A 25,882-nucleotide genomic window follows, 5' to 3' on the forward strand; every position below is an offset into this window, starting at 1 on the left:
CAAAAGAGAGGAAATGAATCGGCCAAGCACTTTAAGAGAACTTGGATTGGATCTTGAATTTAATAAAGCAACTTTAAAAAAAATAGTGAAATCTGAACTCACTTCTGAGTACGTAACAATATTAAAGACTGCTTAACCTTTTTAGATAGGATAATGACATTGGCTTTCCAAAAAATTGCCCTTGTCTTATAGAGTGGAAATAATTTCAGAAGAAGCACGTGGCGGGTGGAATTTGATTCCAGATCAGCCTGGCAGCGAGAAAAGAGAGGAGTCACACAGCATGGGGCTTGCTGCACCCCACACAAGGAACAACACGGAGGCCTTCTGGGCTCTTCCCCTTCTGTGTCTCAAGGTCAAAGGTAGCTTCCCAGCTTCTGTCCTGCAGGACCCAAATGAAGGCCACCTTCACACATCTCTCCGAGTGTCCATACCATGGTTCCCTAAACCAGTACTACATCACCTGGGTTAAAGAACTCCCAGCTGCTGCGTGGGGGACCCTCTGAATGTCACCTATGAACAGTAGGTTACGGTGTCTCTACTTCATTTGTTATTTCAACCTCTCTGGGATAGTTCCAGGCACGTGAGCCTTCAGTAAATAAGATTTACTATTTGTGTGTCCCCTCGACCACCGTTATTACTATTTTCCAACTAGAATATTTTTACTAATTTGTCAGAACCTGGCTGCCACTAAAACACCCTCCCATCACCAACGGTCCGTGGTAACACCCTGGTCACTTTCTGAGGGTGCAGTGCCCCCATAAGATGAGGTATAAGATTTGCTGGTGTGGTTATTTTCTATTGACGCTACGGACCCCACAGACCAAGCTGTGTCGGTTGGCTGTGACTTCCAGGTGTACGTAAACACCAGGCTTCAGCTTGACCTTATACATTCCATCAATGTGTAGATAACTTGCCTGCCAGCTAAACCACAAACTCATTTTCTCCTAAGAAATGAGAATGCTAGGAAGAGAGACCTTTTCTTCTCTGATGGCTAAGGGACTGACCAACTTAGATTAATGATTGGTAACCGCAGCCAAAGCTGAAGAACATGCCTACATCTGTAACCTTTCAATTTTCATAGACAAAATTCCCCAAACAGCTTCAAAGCTGCTAGAACAATATTCCTAAAGGCTCTGCTTCCCCAGGGGATGAGCCACAGGTCCAGTTTTATGGATCCCTAAATTGGGCTGAACCTGGTTACTGCAGGAGCTGTGGAGACCACCTTGTCCTAGGCAGCCACCCAGGTTAATAGCAGGAAAACCTAAACAGTGTTAAGTGTCCAAGCTGAGAGCATAAACTTTTGTTCAAAAGAGAAAGCACAGGCTATTTCCAGGCACCCCTTGTTCCTCGCTCTGGATGGCTTTCTGCCAGCAATTAACAATGTTCCTTCCTGGGCACTCTAGGAGGGGCCAGACTTGTAAGAGTTGGAGCAGAAAGAGCAGGGAGATTCCTGTCTCCGGGGCTCAAGAGGCAGAACCTCCCTGATTTACTGCCCACCAATCCCCTTATAGTCACAAAGGGGTGGAATTCAGACAAGCCCCCCACCTCGTCCCATCCCATCTCATCCCACCCCACCCACAGATCAAAAGACAGCTGCATGAGGCACCACAGTTAATACGGGTACTACGTGCACCCAGTGAGCAAACCCCATGAACCCAGGGAGAAAGCTCAGCACAGCTGTAGGGCTTCAGCTGGCTTCTTGGCTAATTTTCCAGGATTATTCTTAAAGAGCAGATCTCAATAAGTGTGCAGACCTGCCTTAGGAACCACTTCCCCCAAGACATGCTGTCCCCTCCTGGGAGCATTCATCTGCCTTCTCTGATAGTTTACACACAGTGTGACCCCCCCCCCCCAACACACACACACAGTCTGGGAACAGGAATAATTCCTTTTCTTCCCGATTCCCACTCTTTCCCATCCCAGTCCCTGCAGTGAGTTTTCCCACCCAGTTTTGGGACATAAGGGAACAAAACTGTGATGTGGGAGTGTCATATCAATCTGTTGATTTCATTGGCTGAGCAATAAAGAAACTGCTTGGCTGGCCCTCATAGGTTAAAGCATTGGTGGGAGGATTAAACAGAATAGAATGCTGGGCGGAAGAGGAAGTGAGGTCAGACTCTGAGCTGCTTCCAGAGAGACCAGACAGCCGCCATGCTCTGCTCTCCCAGGCAGCTGCAACCCACGATGGACTTAGGCTAGAATCTTCCCGGTAAGCGCACCTTGGGGTGCTTACACACATCATTAGAAATGGGCTAGTCCAGGTGCGAGAATTAGCCTGTAAGGGCTAGAGTTCAGGGGCCAAGCAGTTCTTAAATGAACACAGTTTGTGTGTTGTTATTTCGGGCATGAGCTAGCCAAGCGGCCGGGGTGTTGGGGACGCAGCCCCGCCGCTCTTATTTCAACAAAACTGGATATTTAAAGGGCTGAAACCCATGGAGAATACAGACGAGTTTGGACCAGGAATCCTCTCTTGTACAGTGGCAAGATTCCACGTGGAAATAGACCACTGCCAAGTCATCCACTACTTAGTTCTCCAAAGAGGTAACTGGCTAAATCCAAGAACAAACTGCCCAAAGTCATAACATGTATTCAAATCCCTCTCTGCTGCATGGATGCAGGGGGTATGGGAGGCCACATGGCGGTTTGTGGGTAAACAACAAACCAACCCTATTCAGACTTCTGGCCTCTCCATCCTAGCTGGCCTCTTCATTGATGTTGCCACACAGGAAGGGAGTGTGGTACACAGTAAGACCATAATAATGTCTTCTGAGTGAGAGAAGGTCAGGCACGGCCTCAACATCACAATGAGTCATCAGGATCTTAGCAGACCAGCGATGATGTGAAAGACAGTGGGCAGGTTCCCACAGCCAGGAGGGAAAGCAACCCCGACTGATACCTGACCACCGCAAAAGCACAGTGTGTAAGGGGAGAACCTGGAGACTGAAAGGCGTGAACTTGGACCCCTGATGTCTTCGTTATTCTCAGGACTTAAAACAAGTTCATGAACAAGTCTAAGCTCCCCTACAGAATTGTGACAGACACCACCTCTCCAGGGGGAGCCGTAAATCAAAGCAGAAGACGTCTACAAGGTCTGGATATCCCTCAGATGTGACCACCCTGTAGCAGGGACAGACAGACAGGCAGACACACACACACAGCCTCACTCTCCTGTTCCCTGCCTGCTAGTTTCTGAAAGTACCTGGCCCAGGGTTTACAAGCCCTTTCTCATCCCAACAGACAAACAAAGGTTTGAATAACAAACTACAAAAAAAAAAAAAAAAAAAGAAAAGAAAAGAAAAAGAAAAACAATATTAAGTAGTGAGCTTTCTAGAGGGAAGCAGCCAGTCATTTTTTTAAAAATTTATATGTGTATGCGAGTGAGTGTGTGTGTGTGTGTGTGTGTGTGTGTGTGTGTGTGTATGAAGGCCAGCAGTCAACCACAGCTGTCATTCCTAAGCTGTTTTTTTGAAATATCCTTGGGCTTGATAACTCAGGTCAACTGTCTGCCCAGGAAGTGGGATTATGATAAACACGGCCATCATACCTGAAATTTTACATGGCTGCTAAAGATCAAACTTGGTACACGATAACACTTTACCAACCCAACATCTCCCTCGTCCCAGCCAGTCATATTTTTAAATAATTCCCATTTTTTTTCTTCCATTCCATAAAGAAACATACAACAAACAAACAGGTTTAGGACATCAAACATTAAAGCAGTCTGACTCCAGCAGCTAAGGCCTCCTCGTCCGGCCCCACTACCAAGCAGATAGCCACAAAGGAATGTAAGCGAGAACTCACCAAGCAGGGCATTGTGGCCATTGTCGTCGGGCAAGAACCTCTTGTCCACTGCACACACCAGGAGGTGGTCGGGCAGGCTGGGAGACTTGGCCCCCACGAGGAGGAAGCCTGAAGGGACCTCGATGGGTTCTTGGGAAATGGAGACAAGACGAAGGTCCTTCCCAGCCTGGCAGAAGCCTAGAAAGGGTAGACAGGGCTCACACACTGTCCTGAAACATCCCAAAACCAAGGGCCTGGGGGTTACAGGAGCACCAAACACCACCTTACCTCTGGGTTAGAGTTTGATGTTAACTATATCTGAGACGAGACAAAACCATCAGAGGGTAAGGGTTGTCTCATCTTTTACATACTAAAAAAGCTATGGGGCTGCAGAATGGCAACCTTCAGGAGGAGGGCCAGAGCAGGGCCTCCTCAGCTTCCCCTGTGGGAACTTGAGGTCCATCTACACCCTTTGGACCTTTGTATTGTAAATTTTTAAATGTATTTCCTGTGTGGAAAATAAGTCCCCAGAAGTATCGGAGAAAAGGGAAACCAGAGGGAAATGGCTGGGGTTCATGAGGCTTTCTGCACAGTCTTGTTCTAGCTCGTGATTCTCAATCTCCCTTACACTGCAAACCTTTAACTCTCCTCAATGATTAAATTATTTTCACAGCTACCCCATAACTGTAATTTTGCTAATATAAATATCTGTGTTTTCCCGATGGTCTTAGGTAACCCCCATTAAAAGTCATTGTGGCCCCCATGTTGAGAACTGCTGTTCGAGACAGAGGTGAGCTAAGATCCCAGGCTTTCTGCACTGTCAACCAAGAGAGAGAGGCAAGATCCACACTGCATCCCAGGAGCCAACCGTGGGACACTGCCACCCTTCACCATTCTCACCATCCATCCCCCACTGGGGACTGTCTCACAGCTGTACTGACTTCTTTGTCCCAGTAACATCGGCTGGCACTCGGGGTCAAGGGCAGAGGTCAAGTTCAGGCCTCAGAGTGCAGGTGGCATTGGAAACGACCCTGATCATCTTCCACTCACTTCACTGCTCGCAAGCCCTGCAGAATGTCCTGTTCAGCCACCTGCAGCTCCCCCAATATGCATCTCACCCCATAAGCCTTTGCAACACTGCTTCCTCGGCAGTTTCCAGGCCTCCCTAAACCTCGATAGCCTCCTATCTAAGACCTCCCAATCCTCTAAAACCCAGAGGAAGAACTCACTTCTCCAGGGAGCGTCTCTGAAACCTCGCCTGCCTTTGGAGCTGCCCTCAGCTCCCGTGCTGTCAAGCTTACCACCCACAAAGAGGACACAAAGCGTCTGTCTCCCCAGATAGCGCCCACAAGTTCTCATCTCTAATCCCTGAACTTCCAGAACACGGGTTCAATAAATTAATGGCTGATTACTATGGTAGTGATGGTCGTAACAGGGTCTAAAATGTGAACCCACAGGCCTCCTCAGATGCACAGCGGAAGCTCTCGCAACTGCGCTGAGACGTTGCTGTACCCAGCATGCCTTGCCTCTGCTCCTTGTCACCACAAACTGCTCCGATTCCCAGACAATGCAGATACCTTCGCTTCACAGACAAGAATTGACAGGCATAAAAGGTCATTCCTAACCCATCCCAAATCAAGTACATAGAATAGTCAACTCAAATAAGGAAAATAAATTCTGATTTCCAAACAACGAACACAAAACAATGACTATCGGACCCCATGCCATTCTTACAGCTGAGGCTGCCTGTAGTGGCCGAGTGGCTGACTCTCAGCCTCCTGAAGCCTGTGTGCGGACACAGGCCCAGCTCACATCTCAGGGGACAAGAAGGGTTATGACCGAGCTGCAGATCCTGAGTGGGGGGTTCAGTCTCTTACCATCTGTGGTGCAACAGCCTTCAGGAGGAGGGGGCAGCTGGTAGGCATTCGAGGGACTACTGGGTTCTAAGCCCCCTTCTCCCTCATCCTCTTCTTCCTCGTTGTCCGCTCGTCCACCGCCTGGACATGGGAGAGAAGAGGGTTGGTTTATAAGGAAGCTGCGGTGGCGCCTGGGGAGTCTCCTCAGAGCCTTTCCCTCCACCTGGAGCTATAAGCTCATCGAGGTCCGGGGCCTGGGGAACTCATCAAACAAAGGAGCCCTGCACCCCTCTAGGATGAACTCTCTGCTCTGTCGCTCATTGGTCCTTAGGGACACTCGGAAGTTGAGCATTCTGATCCTTCTGTACTGGACGGAAATGCCAAGGGTCTTTCAGGGACGCTGACTCCCCAAGGCGCACACAGACTCGGGCACAAGTTCACTTCTCTCCTAGCCCAGGCAGCTGCCTAGGTCTGCCCAGGTGTGTGTGTGTGGGGGGGGGGGGGTTGTGGATACAGTATCTAGACAAGGACCGAACACGACACAGTAAGCATTCCAAAAGCATTTCTGTGAGACATTGAAACACGGCGTTCCTATTACAAATAAGAAACCTGGGGCTGGAGAGGGGGTGGTGGTCACTGACCCACGGCTGTTCAACAGCCCCTGTGAGCCTGCAGGGGCCCCTGGTGTTCTGGCAAACTGAAGTAGCATGCACTGCCTCAATTTTGCATAAGGGAGATGCTGAGCTATACATTAGCGTTCATCCAAAGAATGCATATATTCATTGCTGGAAATACAAACACACAAGCACACACACACACATACACATACACACGTATGTGCACACTCCAACTCTAGCACACATACACATACACACGTATGTGCACACTCCAACTCTAGCAAGCCAAGTTTCAGTACTTAGATTGCTGCTATCTGTGTGGCCACAGGGCAGTCAGTTAACCTCTGTGCAAAATGAGTTGGTTACAAGGTAAGCCCTAGGTTGCTGCAAGCTGTGATGTTCTAGAAAATGTGGCACTTCCAAGTGGCATCCAGTTTTCTACCTGTGATTTAACTGTACAAGCTACTGGGACCATAACCTGACTGGGGCCAAGATCTTGAGGAGGAACTTACAACTCTCAACCCTCCTTGGTGCCCTGGACCTTGTGGGTGCAGAGGACAAATACCAAGTGGCAGGAAAATCATGGAAAGATAACACAAGATGAACACCAGGGTGGAAGAAATGAGCCCAGCAGCTCAGCCCTTTGGCACCTTCCTGGGCTTAAGGTTTGGCCCCTCGGGCAGGTCTCAGAGCCCCGCCAGACTCCAGGCACCAGCACCAGAGCAGATGGCACAGTCCACATGGGGCTCTGATCTAGCTCTGCAGGAACCCAGAGAATGGCACAGACACTAAGCCTTGGACTGGACATTCCTGCAAGATCCCCAACAGCTAAAACAAACTTCAGCAGAGCCGGAGCCGCGGATCAGCCCTGAGTTCAAGGGGACCAGGCTGTGCGTATTCTGCGGAGCCCAACAGACAGACATTCCGACACACTTAGAAAGAAACAAGAGAAGAGGGTCTTATGCCTCAGAGGGCTCAAACTGCAGGCAGGGTTAAAGGTCAAAGGCCTGTGGCAGGCTTTCCGGACTTTAATGGGCTCCTCAGCCAGCAGAAGCCCCCTGAGCAGACTAAACAGACGTGTTTACGGAGGTCTCCTGGCAGGGTTAGAATCTTAAAGTGGCCTTAGACAAAACCATCAGGGTTGAGGGGTTAGCACAGTAATAAAAACCACAAATTGAAGGACCCCATTGCACCCCTGACAGCAGGCACATGAGGCTATTCACTCTGGTGTTTACAAGAAAGTCTCTTCTCTCACCATGAGACACACCTCATGGGCATTCCGAGCAGGTAGGACTATAGGAATTTACCAGCATTCTGTTTAAATAGTAAATTTATGATGCCTACAGCTGATGCAGCCGTCTGTTTTATTGGTCTTTCTCTTAAAAAAAAGTCAATACTGCGCAAAAGGATTTTCCCTAAAGTGGGTAAGAGCCCCAATTCAAAGAACAAAGCTATAACAAGGTCCCTGCTAAATTACCCCCACAAATACATAAAAAGTTACCAGATCCCCGGGAGTTTAGTGTCCCAGCACCCCGGTCATAAGCATCATCAACAATGGTATTATCTGAGGAAGGCCAACCATCAGATAAGAGACCCCGACAGACAGACAAAACAAGATGGGGCCCCCAAATGCCTGTCTGCTCCAAGGTTTATGAAGCAGAAAATATAGACCGAGCTTAGTGCTTGGTTTATGGTGACATTTAACAAACCCAAAGGTCTCCCTCTCCCACCGACCCCTCAGGCTGACTTCTGCACTGGACAAACAAAATCCCAGGAGATGGTTCTGGATTGTTTGCTGAGAAGAAAGGAGAAGTGCGCGGGGCTGGGCCAAGTTGGCACAGGAACTCAAAGGCTGAGCAGTCCCACCATCATCTGGCAAGGAGCGTGGATCACTCAGAACCCACAGGAATCAAATTCCTGAGCCATGCTCTCTCTGGGGACGAAGATAAAGCTCGGAGGTAGAGCGTACACAAGCACACAGAATTCCTGGGTCCAGGCCAGCACAGGCAGGGCGGGGGTCAGGTGGGGATCACTGGGAAATACCAAGTGCCCATCCATTCAAGAGGAGACCCTGAGAAAATGTGACCTCCCAACTAGAAGGTGGGTAGCCTAGGGAGGTCCTGAACTGTGGGAGAAGGCAACTGGGGAGCCCCCAAGTTCTCAGTTCCCGTGTGAGCAGCTGTGCTCTCGTCCCCCCCTCCCCCACCGCCACCTCCCCACTCCTATCCCCACCTCGGGCTGTCCTAGTCCAGAGCTGACAGCCAGTGCTGAAAATACATCTCCAAATCACCGCAGGCCTCAGCGTTAGCAAACGAGCACACCGTACATTTTAGGACATTACTCTAGTATTCTAAATTATCATCATGACTGCTGGTTTTAAATTACCATTGGCAAGGCTTGTCGACCCAGGAATCACTTAAGGATGACCCTGAAATGCCTAGTTCACGGAAGTCTTTTGGCAGGTCAAAACTGGGACCCGTTAAAGAGTCTCTAATAATTTCTTGTCTCCTGGAGAAGTTACAGTGGCACAATGCCAGAAAATATTGGCACTCTCTTAATAACTATCAGAGAATTTCATGTTTTCCTAATTGATAGTGCTGGGCAAATCTACTTTCTCTTAGACCTAGACCCAGGTTGGCTAGGCCTTCATCTGTGCCATTGGCAAGGTTAATTTACTAAGGAAGCCAGAATGACTCACACTATCCGCTCCGCAAAATAAGGGCTAGCAGGCTTCCAGACACCAGGCAGAGTTACTTCAAGACAGGCACCACACACAGCCCAAGGAGCCAATGCAGTGCAAACCTGGTGGACATTTTTTTCTTTCTTGTTCAACCATTTGTTTTGTTTTGTTTTTTACTTTTAAACCGAGACCTTTCCTACTTCAGAAACTACTGATGTTTGTGTGTAATTTTAAGCAAAAAGCATGAACTTACAAACAAAAGAAAAATTCTAAAACAGTTCCATCCTGCAGATTGCGACAGGCTTACTTGACATGAAAACATACACTTGCACACTTTTTACTTGTTTATCTTTATTTTCTGTGAGTTGGTGTTTTCCTTGCATGTATGTCTGTGTGTGAGTATCGGATCCTGAAGTTACAGCTGTGAGCTGCCGTGTGGTTGCTGGGAATCGAACCAGGGTCATCTGGAAGAGCAGTCAGTGCTCTTAACCATCTACACTTAAACACTTTATCTTTCAGATCAAGGAAATTCCCAGGTTGTCCCCATACCTGTATTTTAACTTTTGGTACATGCAAAATTCATAAAGCTTACTCTTTATTATTTTTTAAGTTGCTAGAGGGATCTTGCACCTGTTGCCACACAGAGACACAACTTCTCAACTATTTTGCAAAGATAAGACCGTGACTCACAGGTGGAAAAAAAGAGAAAATACACAGCTGAGGGCCAAACATATTAAAAACCCTTCCTCACCAAAGCTCAAATGCCATCAAATCAGAGCACAAATAACAATTTCAGGAGGGTCTAGCACACCACACTCTCCCCGCCTCCTACGAGTCCGAGATTAGTATTTTTTGTTGTATTCTCTGGCCTGAACTTACTTTTAAACAAATAAAAATCTGTGTGCAACTTGCATTCCTTTTTGCTAGACTCTAGATTTCCTGAATGGAGAAAAAAGAGAGACAGACAGAGAGAAAGAAGGCCAGGCTTACGCTGCTCATAATAAAACACACACGCACCGACATGAAGAACGGCGTGGTTCTTACCTTCTAAGGAGGACAGCTGCTGCTCAGCCTCCAAATACAGCTGGGAGAAGATGGGCCGGGGCACCAGGGTATTGGAGCGCAGGGAAGCCTCGATGGAGTTGTGGAGGACCTCTTCAAACCGCGTACTCTTTAGCTGTCCAGCATAGGAATTGCCCATCTCCAAAGCACAAAGAAGAGGACGGAGGCTTCTGGTTAAAATGGCATCTCAGTTCTTCCGAGAAGGGCTGCCTCCACACAAAGCCCGACGTGGAGGTAAACGGAGCAGTGAGAAGGAAAGGTTTGCAGCCTCTGCTCAGCCCCAGACAGGAGAAGGCGGCTCTCCGCGGCTACTGCCAGGCAATTACAGGAAGTTATATAAGTAACAACCCCCATTGATTCTGCACTCACAGAGCCCACCACCTGCCTCGACGAATATTCCACCAGAAAGAGCTTTTCAGGCTTTCCTGATTTTCCCAGAGATAGGATCCTGCCTCCTCGGGTCCCGGGCAAATGACATAACCTTTTCCACAAATGGCCATCCACATAGGACAGCATCAGAGCACAAGCCCAGGCTTTATGATTAGAGGAGGCACACATGCCCAAAGGCAGGGTTAGCAGATTCCATCGCGTCTGCTCCTGGTAAAAGGCTCGATATTGAAATGCTCCCTTTAGAGTCCAAAGGGTTCCTAAGGATTCTCAACCTGTGCACTGCAACCCCTTTGGGGTCCAATGACCTTCCCCCAAGGCTGCCTAAGACCGTTGGAAAACACAGATATATTTACACTGTGATTCATAACAGTAGCAAAATTACAGGTATGAAGTAGCAATGAAATAATTGTACGGTTGGAAGTCCCCACAACATGAGGAACTGTTTAGGGCATTAGCAGCACTAGCAAGTCTGAGAACCGCTGCTTTAGACTATAACTTATTAAAAGTCTCTATCATATAAGTAACACACAACAACCCCAGCATCCCACGCCATGATAATCATCCTCATTTTATCGATAACAACTTCATAACTAATTTGCACAGCGAAGTAGACAACTCATAGGTTTTTAGTAGTCACCATTTTTGTGCAACTGTGGCATGATTGGCCTGGCATGTCCATCATCCCCAGAGAGAAGTCTTCAAGCTGTAACTCCAAACCTTGCAACAATGAGTCTCTTTTCTGTCGCTGCAGACTTCCTTGTTCTATCTGCTGTATGAATGGAAGCACCAGACAGAAAGCCTTCTGCCCACAGCTTCTTCCACTTAGCACAGTAACTTCAGGATCCAAATGCACCATATCATGAAACAGCAGGGCTGCCATTGGGATTCATTTGGGTTTTGTTTGCTGTCTTAAGGATCAAACTCACAGCCTCTCGACAGCTAAGAATTCTACCACTGACTCCAGGACCAGCCCTGCCACTGTGATATTTTGATCTCTTTTTGCAAACTAAATTCCCTTCAGAACTTTGGGTGGGAAGGACAAAGACTGTATCCACAGTTACAATCATAATTACTTCCCTTGACACACACACACATCACTCAGCCCTCTTCCACGGGCTTTTAAAATCACTTCAATGCTTGCACGGCATCTCGCTGACTGGAAACCCAGGTGCTTGCCCAGACAGTTCTCTGCTTTTTGCTCAGGGTTAAATTTCTGTCATTGGTCCTTTCCAAGAGCAAGCATTCAATGCCCAACACCCTCCTGATGGTTTCTATTCCTTGGCTCTTGCGTTAATGTTAGCTTTGGGTTTATAGTTCTTCCCAATTCCTTCCATTTCATCTATTGCATTCCTCCCGATTCCTCTAAAATAATTACTTGCTCATGTGACTTCAACAATAGGGACATGTAAGACCACACTGTCCTTTGGCCATGTCTTTGCTTTGGCATGTAAATTAACCATAAATTCAATCAGCCAATCTCTTCTCCCTCCCTCTCAATACACACAGAGATACACAAACACACAGGCGCGCGTACACACATACACACACAGATACAAGGTCTCGAGTAGCCCAGGCTCCCCTCAAGCTTGCTATGCAACCAAGGATGACCTTGAACTCTCTATCCCCCTGCCTCCCCTTCCTGATGGCTGGGATGACAGGCAGGCACCACTAAGTCCAGCTTCTCATTTTTTTTCCTGGACAGCTTATGTCCTCCGTTTTGGTTCCCTCTTGTCTTTGCTCCAATGCTTATCAAAGAGTGTTCAATTTCTAAATAATCAAAATGGTTAGGGGAGGTGTCTTACACTGCTAACTAAATTCTAATCAAGGCTAGTCTTTAGACGCTTTCCTTTTTAGCCATCTTAAAGGTCTCTTTCTGACCGTCGCCTGAGGAGTTTACATGAATACTGCACACAGAAGAGAATGCACACGTGTGAGGGATGTAAGGAAAAGGTCAAGTCATTCCTTTCTTGTATGTATGTCCTGGAGCGTTTCTTGTCTCATACACTGTGACACTTGAAAATAATTTAGAACTCACAGAATAACACCAGATGCCAAGAGCAAGAGCAGCAGCCGTGGACAGCAGTTCCTGGCTTATGTCTATACACACACACACACACACACACACACACACACACACACACACAATAGTTGGAACCTCGGCGCCACAGCTCAGCAAAATCTGACCCTTCATTTTTGGTCTTAAGACATACGCAGTACATTCTCTTGTTCCTTACTCCGTGGTGGCAGATAAGCCTCTAAGACGTCACTGTGGGATTGAAGAAGTTCCAGTGCCCACCTGAGAGGGAAATGAATGGTGTGGTGTGTGGTTTTCCCCGCCTTTATTGCAGGGGGCAACAACCCTCCTCTTCCAGCTCAGTCAAAGGTACCTATTAACCACTTCCTGCCTGCCACAATAATTACCGCCCACAGGCCCCTCCCCAGCTCGCTGCAGCCAGGGAAATGACCTCATCCCAACAAAGGGAAAGTGCTCCAGAGTGGAGAGGTCAGAAACTGACACCCCGAAAGATGGCTGACGGAGTCTTGGCCTCCTGTCCACCAGCTGCTTTGGTTTGTTGTCGTTACATTTGACCTGTCTCAGACTTTGAGATATTCACGAGAAGGTTGGTTCATCCTTGGGGGAGGGGGGTTGATGTAGTTCTCAATTCAAGGCGGCCCACCTAAGCTGCCACCATCAATAAAATCCCCAACGCCTCCTGCTTGTGCAGCATCCTCGTCTGAACGGTGTCAGGCACACAGGAGGAGCTTCCTAGTAGCACACCGACTCAAAGCCTTGCAACCCATACCTGCCCACAACCCTATCCATTTGCCTGGGGGCGCCAGACTGGCACCCAGAGCTCAGAAACTCAGCAGCCCAGGCGGATGGATACCTAGGGTGAGGAGACCAGCCAAAGGGAAGAGAAGATAGATCTTCCTCAGGGGCCATGCTCCAGGCTCCAGGCTTTTTCCCTACTCCCAAGGAATGGTGGCCTGGGGATGGGCATTCCATTGCTTATTTTACTGGCTATGAATTAACACTGGAGGCGCAGAGCATGCTGGAGCCCTTGTCAAAAGAATAGGAAGGGGAGGGAAGGGGCACTAGCTAAGGAAAGTTCTTACATTCAAGAAATTGCAGCCTTGGGAGGGGGAGATAGGGTGAATATAATCAACAGATACGTCATACATGTTTGAACGTATATATTAAACGGGCATATTAAAATTTTTTATAAAATTAATTTTTGCTTTGTTATAAGTCTTTAACATAGAACGAAAGCTCCTCTGAATGAAAGACATAACTTGATAACAAACTTCAAGGCAGGCATGCATAAACCGAAGCGTCACGTTGTCCTTACCCGGCGACGCTTATTGCTAGAACAACACAAACCTCTGCATGTTTAGCAGAGACACGGAACACTGGAGAGCAAGGCAAACAGCAACATTCGTGGCATGCAATTCCGACCAGAATAATGGTTCTCATCAAGCACAGCAAACTAATTCAAGCACAAAACATCTGGATTCGTGGCTCAGAAATAATGGATCCATCTGATCAATGGTGTGGAAGTAAAACCAATCAGCTGCTTTTACTACATGACAAACATAAAAATGTTCTCGGGGGGGGTGGGCAGCGAGAAAGCTCAGTGGGTAACGAGGATAGCCACCAAGCCTAAGGACTTAAGATCGAGTCCCAGGACCCACGTGGTGGAAAGAGAAAACCAGCTCCCTCGAGCTGTTCTCTAATGTCTGTGTATACATGATATGTGCACACACACACGCATAAGTACATGTTTTTAGGTTTAATGTTCTCAAGCAGGACAGCAAATTCCACTGCTTTTCAAAGGTCTAAAGGGGTCGAAGACTAAGGTCGGTCACTTAAGTCACATTCTACAGTGATGGAGTCACTGGTACACTGCCCCCACTCAGCAAATAACCCCACACCCATGTTTATGCAGACAACCATGATTGCATGCAGTGGGCCACTCTCTCTCTCTCTCTCTCTCTCTCTCTCTCTGTCTCACACACACACACAGACAAAAAAGTAGGAGAGAACTTGGGAAGAAGAAAGACTTTAGGGAGAGGAGAAGTTTAGAAAAGATAACGGAATTTGATCAAAGAGCATCATATACATATATGTGTGTAATTATAAAAAAATATGTATATTTTTAAAATTTTGGATCAGGTGCCAGTGACTTAAGTTTTTAACCCTAGCACTTCAGGAGGCAGAGGCAGGTGGATCTCTGTGAGTTCAACGTCAACCTGGCCTACACAGTGAACTCCAGGACAGCCAAGGCTACATAGTGGAACTTTGCTCAATAGATAGATAGATAGATAGATAGATAGATAGATAGATAGATAGATTGATTGATAATGGTATTTTGCGAATTCATAGCTTTCGTTCTTATGCTATGGACACAACTGCTCAATTTTACACTTTAATTCTGCTTTTTAAAGTACATAAAATGCCACAGAAAGTTTAAACTGTAGTGAATGTTCACTGGGATGAAAGAGTTCTTGTATCCCATTGCTGAGACACGGTTTCTGTTGACATTTGTCCTGCTAGATTTTCCTGTGCACAAGATTTTAAAGACACTTATAAATAGTGCTGAGTTCACCGCCAGCCTGGTTCTATAGAACGAGTTCCAGGACAGCATGGATACACAGAGAAGCCCTGTCTCAAAAAACCAACATTTGTGCATCTTCTAAGTGAAATGCCAGTTAGTCCCTAGATCCTATTTGACCTTTATAAATATATATTTATATATATTATATATAAATTCTTCATTTTAAAGGGCTGGAGTGGCAAGATGATCCCCAGGTGAAAGTGCTTACCAGCCAAGCCTGAAGACTTAAGTTCACTCCCCAAACTCCTAGGTGGAAGAGAGAACTCATTCCTAAAAGCTGTCCTCTGACCTCCACACCCATGTCACTGCACACACGTATGCATGCACATATGCATCATAAAAACACACACCAATCATAATAATAAATAGAAATAAATATTTAGAAAAAAGAAAAAAGACGGGGATGACTCAGTGGTTAGGAGCACTGGCTGCTCTTCCAGAGGACCCGGGTTTGATCTCTAGCGCCCACAAGGCAGCTCACGACCGGCTATCATTCTAGGGGATCTAATACCCTCTTCTAGCCTCAGGCACCCATGTGGTGCACAGACATACCTGCAGGCAAAACACCCAACCACATAAAATAAAATAAATTAAAAAGAAAGAAAACTTTATCTTACAACCCTAGGCAAACACTGAAGTTTTCCTATCTACAAGCGGATAGCGATAGAGAAAATGTACACCACCCCTATCTGCAGGCGCTGTTGACATCACAGTAATGAGGACACCCTGGTAGATAAAACTGGAGAGGCAGAATGGAGGGTGTCACTAAATGTCAGGGCCCTTTTTGTTTTCTCTACTGGATTACAATCTAGCTGTGTGGACACTTTCCTTATAGACAGATCATGGCCATGACGTCTCCCCTGCCAGCTGAGGAAGGTTGGGGTGGCCCGAGGAAAGCATGTGGGCCTCGTCAGAATCCTCCACTTGACCGTGAGAACCAAAGGTTCAGACCAAAGAGCCTACTTCAAGATCAAACACTAGCATTAAAAACTGCTCATTGGGGCAGGCCAGATGGCTCAGTGGGAAAAGGCACTGTCTCTAAACCTGATGACTTGAGTCACATGGTGGAAGGAGAGAACCACCTCCCACAAGTTGTCCTCTGTCCATGTGAATACCACAGTACATACATGCACACAGGCACACACAGTAAATAAATGCAATTTATAATCTCTGCTCAGTGCCTCATGGAGGCGTCAAAAGGCCCTCCCAGCCGGAACCTCTGTCAGGCAGAGTAGCAGCCACATCAGAACACTATCCTCATGAGCTGAGACAAAGCAAAGGACTTGCCTCACAAGCTCAGCTCGAAAGTGAGGGCTTGGACAAGCAGATCAGTCACTAACCAGTATAAAAGCAGTAGTGTCTGGAAATGCTTGGCAGAGTACCTGCAGCAGGGCCGTTCATTTCTAGCTAAATCAGAGCATTCGCGTGTTTAAAGAATTTGAATTTCAGATCACACATGGTAAATGACAACCCGCACAGCAGTCAAGATGAGAGGGAGAGAGAGAGAAATGGGCAGGGCCATCACAAAGGCTGTTGAGAAATCCTTTATCCTCAAAGCTCAAGACAAAAGTAACAGCCAAAGGACAAAGAAGAAAACGTCAGGAAGAGTAAAGCCCCCACAGTTAGCATTCTCAAGGGAACACTATACTTAACACAAGAGCAGAACGCTGCGAAACATGTATATGCAGAAACCAGGAGTGAACTCTTCTAGATTGCTTAAGTATGAAAATCCAAGCTCTAGAAGAAGAGCCTGAAAACAAAGTTGAAGCTAAGAAATCAAAGGACAGGGACAGGCAATGGTGGCACATGCCTTTAATCCCAGCACTCAGAAGGTAGAAGTAGTGAGTTCAGCGCCATCCTGGTCTACAGAGAGATTTCCAAACAGCCAGAACTATACAGAGAAACCCTGTCCAAGAAAACAAAAACAAAGGAAGGAAGAAAGGAAGGAAGGGAGGGAGGGAGGGAGGGAGGGAGGGAGGGAGGGAGGGAGGGAGGGAAGGAAGGAAGGAAGGAAGGAAGGAAGGAAGGAAGGAAGGAAGGAAGGAATAGAAAAGATAAGAACACTTTAATTATTTAATTATTACATACGGAAACAACAATAACATTAAATTCACCATGTCATTGTCCTGTCATATTGTTTCCAAGATGTTACTATAAAACATTTCATAAAGTCACTAAGAATATTCATACACCTAATCAACCTCCATGCCCCCCCCCCCAGACACACACTTCAAAAAAGATGACCAAGACCTTTGAGAAAGGTTCTGGCAGATGCCAATACCAAAAGAAAATACTTTCATGTTTTCTTTTAGTGTCTTTATCCTGTTGACATGCTAGATGATGCTCTTTGAGGTTGGGAGGAAAAAGAAAGAAAATTGGACACTAATCTGTGAGCTCCCTAGGAGTTTCAGGAGGAGGAGCAGAGGGAAGAGAGAGGGATGGCCCTCAAGGAATCACCTAGAAGATTCTAGATTGAAAGGACCTTAGGAGTACCCAGCATGATAAAATAAAAAAGATACAAACCAAGGTGTATGACCACGAAATATTAGGAGATTGCCAATGAGAAAAAGAGAGGAGAGACGAGTCATAGTCTAGATTTGAAGAGACCATAATGGCTCTGATGTCCCAGCAGCAACACTGGACATTTGAAATAATAACAGAATTCCCTTGGAATTCCAAGGGAACTTTCCTACCTAGACTTTTATACCCAATCAAACTCAAGTTCCAAAGAAAAGAAGCGAGAATACATTTTTAGAAGTTCAAGGCTTCTAGAAGCTACTAGAAATTGGAGGTCACAAGCAAATGTGCGACACGGAACCTCCAAAAAGGGAACCCAACCCATGAGACAGTAAAGGGGCTCACAGGCGCCAACAACAACAGGAATGGAGTCGTGTGGCAGCAGGGGACAACAGGGCTCTGGAAAGGATGTCCCAAGGTGACAGGCTGGACTGTGTGGTGTATTACATCTCAACAGAAGTTTTTCCAGCTCTACCAAAATATGAGACTAGATTCACAAGAATTTAAAGTCTAGAAAAGAGACAGTACTTGCAGGGAAAGGCGATGAACGGATGGGAGTGTTCTGTGGGGAGTATGGACTCACCCAGTTTACAGGGTGAAGGGAAGGGAGGAGTGAGCACCTGCTTTGTGCAAGTGTGAGTCTGGGGACAGGCAGGTCTGTCTGGATATGTGCGTGTCACTGTGTATCGGATGCGTGAATTCAAGTATATGTATACATGTTGATGCGTATATATTTGATAGGGTGTTGGATTCGTGTGTGTGTGTGTATGTGTTCAGGGTGTGTGTATACAAAGATGAATAATTGCTACGGGATATATAAGAAAGCTAAATGCTCATACTCTGCAGTAAAAATGAAAAGATGGTCTGGACAAATGAAACGCTGTGGCACAAGGCATCCTATGGAAATAAAGAGGTAAATCCCCTCCCCCAAGAAATAAATGGTTCCTTGGGCCAGCAAGAGGGCTCAGCAGGTCAAAGTGTTTGCCACTAAGCCTGATGATCTGAATCTGCTCCCTGGAACCCAATATGGTGGAAGGAGCAAAATGAACTCTCACAAGCCGGTCTCTGCCTGCACATGCTCGCCATCACACGTCTCCTCTGGGAAAATGAACCCTCGCTAGTTTAAATGGAGACCAGGAGCGTTTCAGGCACCTTCGTGTTCGTGGCTAAATCGACGCATAACCATTTCCTTCTAGGACCTTTTCTAGTAGTGACACGACGCCGCCCGATTTTATAGAAGGCTATGACATTCCATCCAACTTCTAGTGTGCTAATCCGCAGCCCGTGGGCTATGTGCAACCAGTGAGAGCTACGGACGTGACCCAGAACAGACTGTAGACTTACTTAAACCACTGTGAGACGTTTGTTGTCTTTTCTAGAACTCAGTGTGGTTCTGCAGCACAAACTCTGTAGATGACAATATCATGTCACTATGTCAAAAGGTGGGGTACACCTGCTAGGACACTGGTCTAAAGAACCTAAGCAAGCATGCACAGCAAAGCTAGGCAGCCCCTGGGTGGGCAACCTCTTCATTGAGTGACAAGAAAATCCTACAACTATTCGGAGAATAAGGCCCTACTCTGCTGCTGAAACCTCCAGAGAGAGCAAACATGGTCCCCATCACAAAACCTATCCATCACAGCGACAAAAAATTGCACAAACACATAAAAGTTCAGTTTAGCCATTTTATTTATTCACATCCATCACTTTCTAGCATATCCAAATTGAATATGCAATGCATGCCTTGAGTACATCTCCAGAGGCCAGCACTCGGTGTTGAGTGTCTTCCTCTCATGCTCCATCTTTGTTTTGAATCAGGGTCTCTCCCAGAATCTGAAGGCCAACAATTCAGCAAGAGTTGCAGACTATTGAGCTACAGAGATTCTCTTGTCTCTGCCTCCCCAGTGCCAGGATGACAGAGAGTGGCATTGCACCCAGCTTTTTAAGTGGGTCCCAGGCATCCAAACTCAGGTCTTCACACTTGCATAGCAAGCGCTTTACCAACTGAGCCAGCTCACCATTTTACAGTATAAAATTTTAGAGCATAAAATGTATATTGTATAGTATAACTATAAAATGACACTTTAGCCCATGTGTTAACTGTATGAATCAGTAAATATGCTGTAGACACACATGAATAAATAGATACTTGTATTTGTTCTTTTTATGTCCCAGGGTACTGAGCTACTGAAGAACCTAGACACGAGCTACTCAGAGGAGGCAGGAGCGAGGGGAGGGGACAGTGAGGCCTGGAGGATGGACTGTGAGATGGTCTAACAGTGCTCAGAAGCAGCCCACGACAGATAAGCACAGTTAGGGTTATGATTTGGGTCCCCAGGGTCCCCCCCCCACCCCGTTGCAATCTAAAATGTCTTCCAGCTGGCTTTTCTCCCTCGGGTATTTACCAAAGACCTTCCTGCTCTTGGCTCCAGTTGCAGCCAAGAGGAATTTCCTATGAGAAACAGGGAACAAGTTGTGCACCTGTCATTTCTCCTGCCAGAGCACAGCCTGCTCAGCCACTGTTCCTTCCCTCAGCTAAGGCCTCAGCCAGAAGTTGACGCTGCTCCCCCACCCCAGTGAGCTGCCTGCATCTTCGCACGGACCTGGGTTTATTCTCCAAAAAGCCACAGAGACCTATCCATGTCTACCAGCTCCCCGACAAACAGCTGCAGAAAGCAGCAAAAAAGTTTCCCGTCCCCATCCCCTCACTTCTGTCCCCCTCTCCCTCTGAGCCTAAAATAGTTTCCTATGGAGAAGGGTCCTTCCTCCCCCACCCAGACCACCCCAGGCTCCTAGACACAGTACAACTGGCCTCAAGAGTCTCAAAGCCTGGACTAGAGAGATGGGTCAGTGGTTAAGAACACTGGCTGCTCTTCCAGAGGTCCTGAGCTCAATTCCCAGCTACCAGGTGGCTCACAGCCATCTGTAATGACAGCTGGTGCCCTCTTCCGGCCTGCAGGTGTACATGCAGAACACTCAGACATAAAATATTAATTTAAAAAGAGAGAGAGATCTCAAAGCCCAAGTTCACAAAGCTGGTGTGTCTCCAACCACAAATGCTTCTTGTCTGACCTCCGCCCTCCCTGTGAGAAGCAAAGACCATTCTCTTCCCCCCCTTTTCCCTCCCCCAAGATCACAGTTTGACTCAAGAGTCCAGTGCCTCCATGGTCTAAGCCTACTGCATGGCAGAAGAAGTATCTCATTCCACCTAGAGCTAAGAAAACATGGACAGGTCGCAATCCTGCCCTGAAACATCCCTCCATTGTGTAGGCAGTACAGGCAGTCAGTTGTCGGTGTGTGCGGCCTCGGGAAGGGGTGGGCAGAAGCCACCTTCAAGAGAAAGGGGGAGGGGAACAGGAAGTTCTCTCAGCTTAGCCTGGCAAGGCCTCCTGGCACAGCTCCGGCACAGAGGAAGTCAGGGAAGCCGAGTGAGGTGGCCTAGAGAAATGGAGAGGAGTGCGGAGAGCATCAAGACGTCGCCCTGGGGAAGACGGTGGAGAGGCCCGACTGTCTTCCATCTCTGAAGACAGTGAGAAGCCAGCAGTGGTCTCTGCGTGCAGAAAATCTCAGAAGCAGCACAAGGCTGGCACGAGTGCCAACAAACCAGGCCTTTCCAACCCCGCAGGTCCTCACCCGCACTTGCAAAGCTCCCTCCACGGGGCCTCAAGGGACCCGGTCCCATCAACCCCACCACTGTCCCATCTCCCCATATCTCGAGAAGAAAGGACAGGTTCCCGGTTCAGGGCCTATGCACGGCTCCGCAATGGCCCCTCCTCTCAACCTTCCACCTGCCCTGTCTGTTCTGAACGCAGCCCGAACACTCCTCGGGCCTCCCTCTGAGTTCTAGCTCTTTCTGGAGACATATCCCCCAGAATCTCTGTCTACCTTCCAGGACCACAGATGAGAGTGACAGAGGCAGCCACGGGGCCCACAAGCCACCCAAAGTCTCACTACATCGCCCTACACTAGCTAGCATGAACTCTGACTCTACCTTCTAACTTTTGAACAAATTCTCAGTAGAACAATCCTACACACAATGATAGGACGGTCTGTGTCCAATGAGCCTGAAGTTTGTGAACATGGGCAAGCATGTCTGTGAACACATACATGCTCACATACCTGCTTTATGCAACACAGAAATTGGTTTGCTCCTTCTACCATGCGGGTCTGGTGGATCAAACTCAGACCGTCAGGCTCGGGAGTAAGAGCCCTCTGAGCCCAGAATTTAGAACAGGACAGAACAAAGCGATGCCTTCTGAATATGACATGCTCTTCCCTCCCAGGCATCCCACCAGGCTTGGTGGCTCCCACAGGAGAGCCGTAGCAAGCCCTGAATATATGGTATGGCAATAAAGGCACTAAACCGCAGAATTGCATCCAATAAACTCTTTGGTGGCTCCGCTGGCAGGAAACGCGGGCATTCGAATGGAGATTCCCTGATCTGTCCTGCAGGAACTATGAACTCCACAGGTGTTGTGGAGGAATGAAGGTGGGGGACTGGGAAGGTAGCTGGTGACCAAGCTACTAGCCCCTCATCCCCTGAGCCGGCCCAGCCTGTGAGGAAACTCCCCTGCCTCGCTGCACCTTCTGCAGACGTCTGTTCTCAGAAGGTTCGGGGTGATTATTTGGAGATCTTCGAGTGCTCCCCAAAAGAATGACAAAGAGGTCTGCTTTGCTTTCTGGCCCTGGCTAGCGGTGAATGGAAGCACAAAGTAGGAGGAGATGTCACTTGGGAAGCCCCCTCTCCAGAGCCAGCAAAGCAGACTCCAAAGAGAAGTGTCTGAAGCTCCCTTAGTCTGCCCTTTGTAATAGCAGCAACTGTGGCTTTTGTAACCACCTTGTGCGAAACATATCACCTACGTCCTCCTTAGGTACCACAGCAAACAGCACCAAGGACGTAATTAAGTGAGCTTCCCTTCGGTTATGGATCTTGCAACTTACAAAAGGCTAATATTCTGCAGCTAATACGCTATCCCGGCCAATACTGTCATAAATAAGCAAAGGCGACCAGACCTCTTCAACCCCAAAGTCAGATCCACCATACCTTACAGAAAGCTGGTCACCGCAGGCAGCCCCTAAACCAACAAGCTAAGGGCAGGTTGCAAAACCCCTTAAGGGCGGGAAGCTCTAAGTGGCTCCCTGCCTCCCTCAACCCACGCCTTTGATCTGCGTTAGAGAACAGGATGCAGGGTGTGGGGCGGCTCAGTTCCACCCTGGTGCATAGCAGGGAGCCTGGGGGGAGGAGGGGGGTGTCGACCTGACATCACAGCTCCGGAGCCCTGACGCTGGATAGTATCGGAACTAGTATCCGCAATCACACCACGGCTGCCACCCCTCCCCACAGAAAAGAGAATTGGCAGTGGCTGTTCCAGGAGCTCCATCTGCCCCGCTCCTGCTGGGTCAACGTTCTCAGAACTGAAGCGCTCACAGGTCACAGTGCTCTCCCGCAGGTACATAACAGCGCTGCTGTCTACCGGCAGGCGGTCCAACTGGTCCTTTTTCAACAATGTGGAAGTTTCTGTACTTGGGAGTACAAAACCAAGCACGCTTGTGCGGAAAGCAAAGGGTGGTGACCCAAGCTGCGCTGTGCGGGGCAGTGAGCGGACAGTGAAGTGCACACAGCCCGGTGTGAACCAGAGGCAACCCGTGTCCCTCAAAGTCACCACCTCCTGAACACGGGGTATACCCTGCACCTGGAGCTCCCTTGAGATCCACGAGAGGCATAGGTTTTATTTTTAGTTATTTAATTTTGTACAGGCATGGCTGTATACATGTGCACATATGTGTGGCGGTCTGGAGACAAACCACATAGGTTTCACATCCGAGCTCAGGTCGCCAGGCTTGTACTGTAAGTGCCTTTATCCAGTGAGCCACACCCTGGCCCTAAGGGCAGATTTCAACTCTGTCGTTTGCAGCATTTGTTTCTACTGCAATACAAATCTTTGACAAAACCCCAGCTGGAATCCAGAGCCCTCTCTACATTCTATATATTTCTTTTATGAATTCAGGACTCTCGAGCAAATCCTAACTAAAACAGGGAAGAAGGGAAGTGAGACACAACTCTATTTGTGGTAGACAACTTTAATCTTTATTTCCCTATGATGGTGACTTACTTGAATACAACTTGAGAATTTCAACACCATTTACCTCTATGACAAAGTCTAAAGGGTAGAATTATTCTTGTTATTGCTCAAGTCAGGAAAGACAGTTCCTAGCTGTTTCTGAGTGTCACTCCCAAAAGTACCAGGAACCACAGGATGGAATTAAGGCACCCACCACCCACCTTCATACCCCCATTACCCCCACCCCTGCCTGAGCAGCGGCTCCTAGGAAAAGTGGCATCCAGACCACAGTCACACTCTGGCAACTGGAGAGCAGCGCCCCCTGGTGGTCCTGCTTGACACTTCCTGAAGTAACTTCCTGGGGCTTCGGCCCTCACTCTCCTTCAGGGGAGGATGGAGAAGGATCATCACATACGGGATGCACCTGTGGCCTTTCTGTCAGAGCACTGTTGGTAAATGTGGAAAGTGGTAGCTAAAGAAACGGCCAAGGAGGAGGAATACATAAGGTAACCTACAACACCCACAAATGATGAAAGCTACACACGAAGGCATTTCAAATAACACAGACCTTCTTAGGCTGTAACATTCAGCAAGAGAATGATTTACAGGCTGAGGATGGAGAGCTTGCCTAAAAACCACGAGTTCAGTCCCCATACAAGAATGCAAGGAAGGAAAGGAGGGAGGGAGGAAAGGAGAGAAAAAGGGAGAGAGGGAAACAAAAAAGATTTAACACTGCTACTGTGGGACTGGAGAGGTGGATTAGTGGTTAATAGCACTTGCTGCTCTTACAGAGGACCCAGGTTCAATTCTCAAGACCACACAGTAGCTTTCAACTGCCATAGTTCCAGGGAATCCAACGCCCTCTTTTGACCTCGGTGAGCATCTACACATGCATGGGTCACAGACAGATATAATATATATTATATATATAATATGTTTGCATATATAATCTATATCTATATGTAGATATAGATATATGTAGATATAGATTATATATGATGTAAAATTTCCATAGCTGTATAGTGTATGCTTTCAATTATTATGTATGTGTTTAGACACACACTAAAATATGTTCTGCTCACTGTACCATCGGCGGTAACACTGGCACAATTAACCATCAGTTTGTATGCCATGTGCTCCAGTTCCAGGGCTGGGTTTCTACCCTTCCTTACTCGATGTTCAACCGTGAGCAAGTCACCATTCCCACGCCTCAGTTTCCCAAATCTGGAAAGCAGAATGAAAAACCCGCCCTTTTGGAGGGGACTACGTGGATTCAGTGAGTCCCTGTGCACGGAGTACCTGCAGCAGTTCCTGGCATAGTAACACAGGGGACACCACAGGGTCACAGCCACAGTGGTCGTGGCTAGGCGCTCAGCCTGTGAACACGCAGCAGTCAGAAAGGGACTGACAGAAACCGCACTGCAGCCGCCTCAAGCGCCTTCAGGTGTCTCTCACGTTCACCCCAATCTGTTAACTTTTTAAACTGGTCTAAGTTTAAGAAAAAACTTAGCAAAGCAGGTTCTGTCTTCTTTAGGTCTGAATGATGGGACTTTGAGCTAGCCATGCTTTTCCCTCACTGTCAAATAGACCTGTGACAGGCATGGTTCAGGGGACTGGGGTGGGGGGTGGGGTCTTCTGCAGGAGGATGGCAAGAGAGAGACTTCCCCTCCCCATCATGCACTGTTGCTGAGGGTGTGGTGTGGCTTGTCCTCCGGCTTTAAATCTCGGTCCCTCCCTTCTCCATGGCATGTGCTGTCCTGCCCTGAAAAGCCCCGTCCACATAAACAGAACACTAAGGTCACCGGCACAGCCATCACACCAGCTGCGACCACATCAGCTCTTGTTTTTCCCTCCTAACCACCAAGACTGGAAGTGATGACCTTCCAGAGACAGGGAGGAAGTCTCTGTTTATTCAACAGAATGCTCCAGAGACTGTGATAACCGCCATCAACAAGTAAATACGCCTTGAGTTTCGCAAAACATGTCCCTGAGCGGTTTCCAGATCGCTTTAGGACTCAGAGCTTCCCAGGTGCACACAGGGAGCTACCACCTCCCAGCATCCATCAGATGCTGCCTAAAGATGGGAGACACACTCATGCACATGCACACGCGCACACACACACACACACCAGCCTAGCTGTGTGTTCCCCTCTGCTGTAAAGCCCTTTCCTCACTACTCATGACACGAACTCCTATTCATTCTTCAATACCCAGACAAGCATCTCTTCCACAGTGCGGTGGACCTGCTTCCAGCCCTGAACAGAATCCTCCCAGCTCCCTTCATCCTTCACAGCCCTATTGC

The 25,882-nt window shown here is 47.8% G+C and overlaps 1 protein-coding gene across 25 annotated transcripts in view; it reads right to left on the reverse strand.

Moving 5' to 3' along the window:
• Positions 1-25,882, reverse strand: part of Greb1 (growth regulating estrogen receptor binding 1) — a 133,342-nt gene that overhangs the window by 61,333 nt on the left and 46,127 nt on the right. For 19 of the 25 annotated variants that reach the window (XR_007591630.1, XR_007591631.1, XM_050141861.1 and 16 more), the window contains 3 exons: positions 9,978-10,306; positions 5,658-5,777; positions 3,802-3,978 (listed from right to left, as the gene is read on the reverse strand). Coding sequence is in view for 23 of the 25 variants with exons in the window: in XM_050141861.1 (XP_049997818.1) it covers positions 3,802-3,978; positions 5,658-5,777; positions 9,978-10,134 (454 nt within the window). In the remaining 2 variants the exon portion in view is untranslated. The remainder of the gene's footprint in view (positions 1-3,801; positions 3,979-5,657; positions 5,778-9,977; positions 10,307-25,882) is intronic. The other 6 variants (XM_050141871.1, XM_050141870.1, XM_050141866.1 and 3 more) reach the window with 2 other exon arrangements.

This window comes from Alexandromys fortis, unplaced genomic scaffold, assembly GCF_014885135.2.
Source record: "Alexandromys fortis isolate MF-2015 unplaced genomic scaffold, M_Fortis_MF-2015_v1.1 scaffold_30, whole genome shotgun sequence".
Classification (NCBI taxonomy): Eukaryota; Metazoa; Chordata; class Mammalia; order Rodentia; family Cricetidae; genus Alexandromys; species Alexandromys fortis.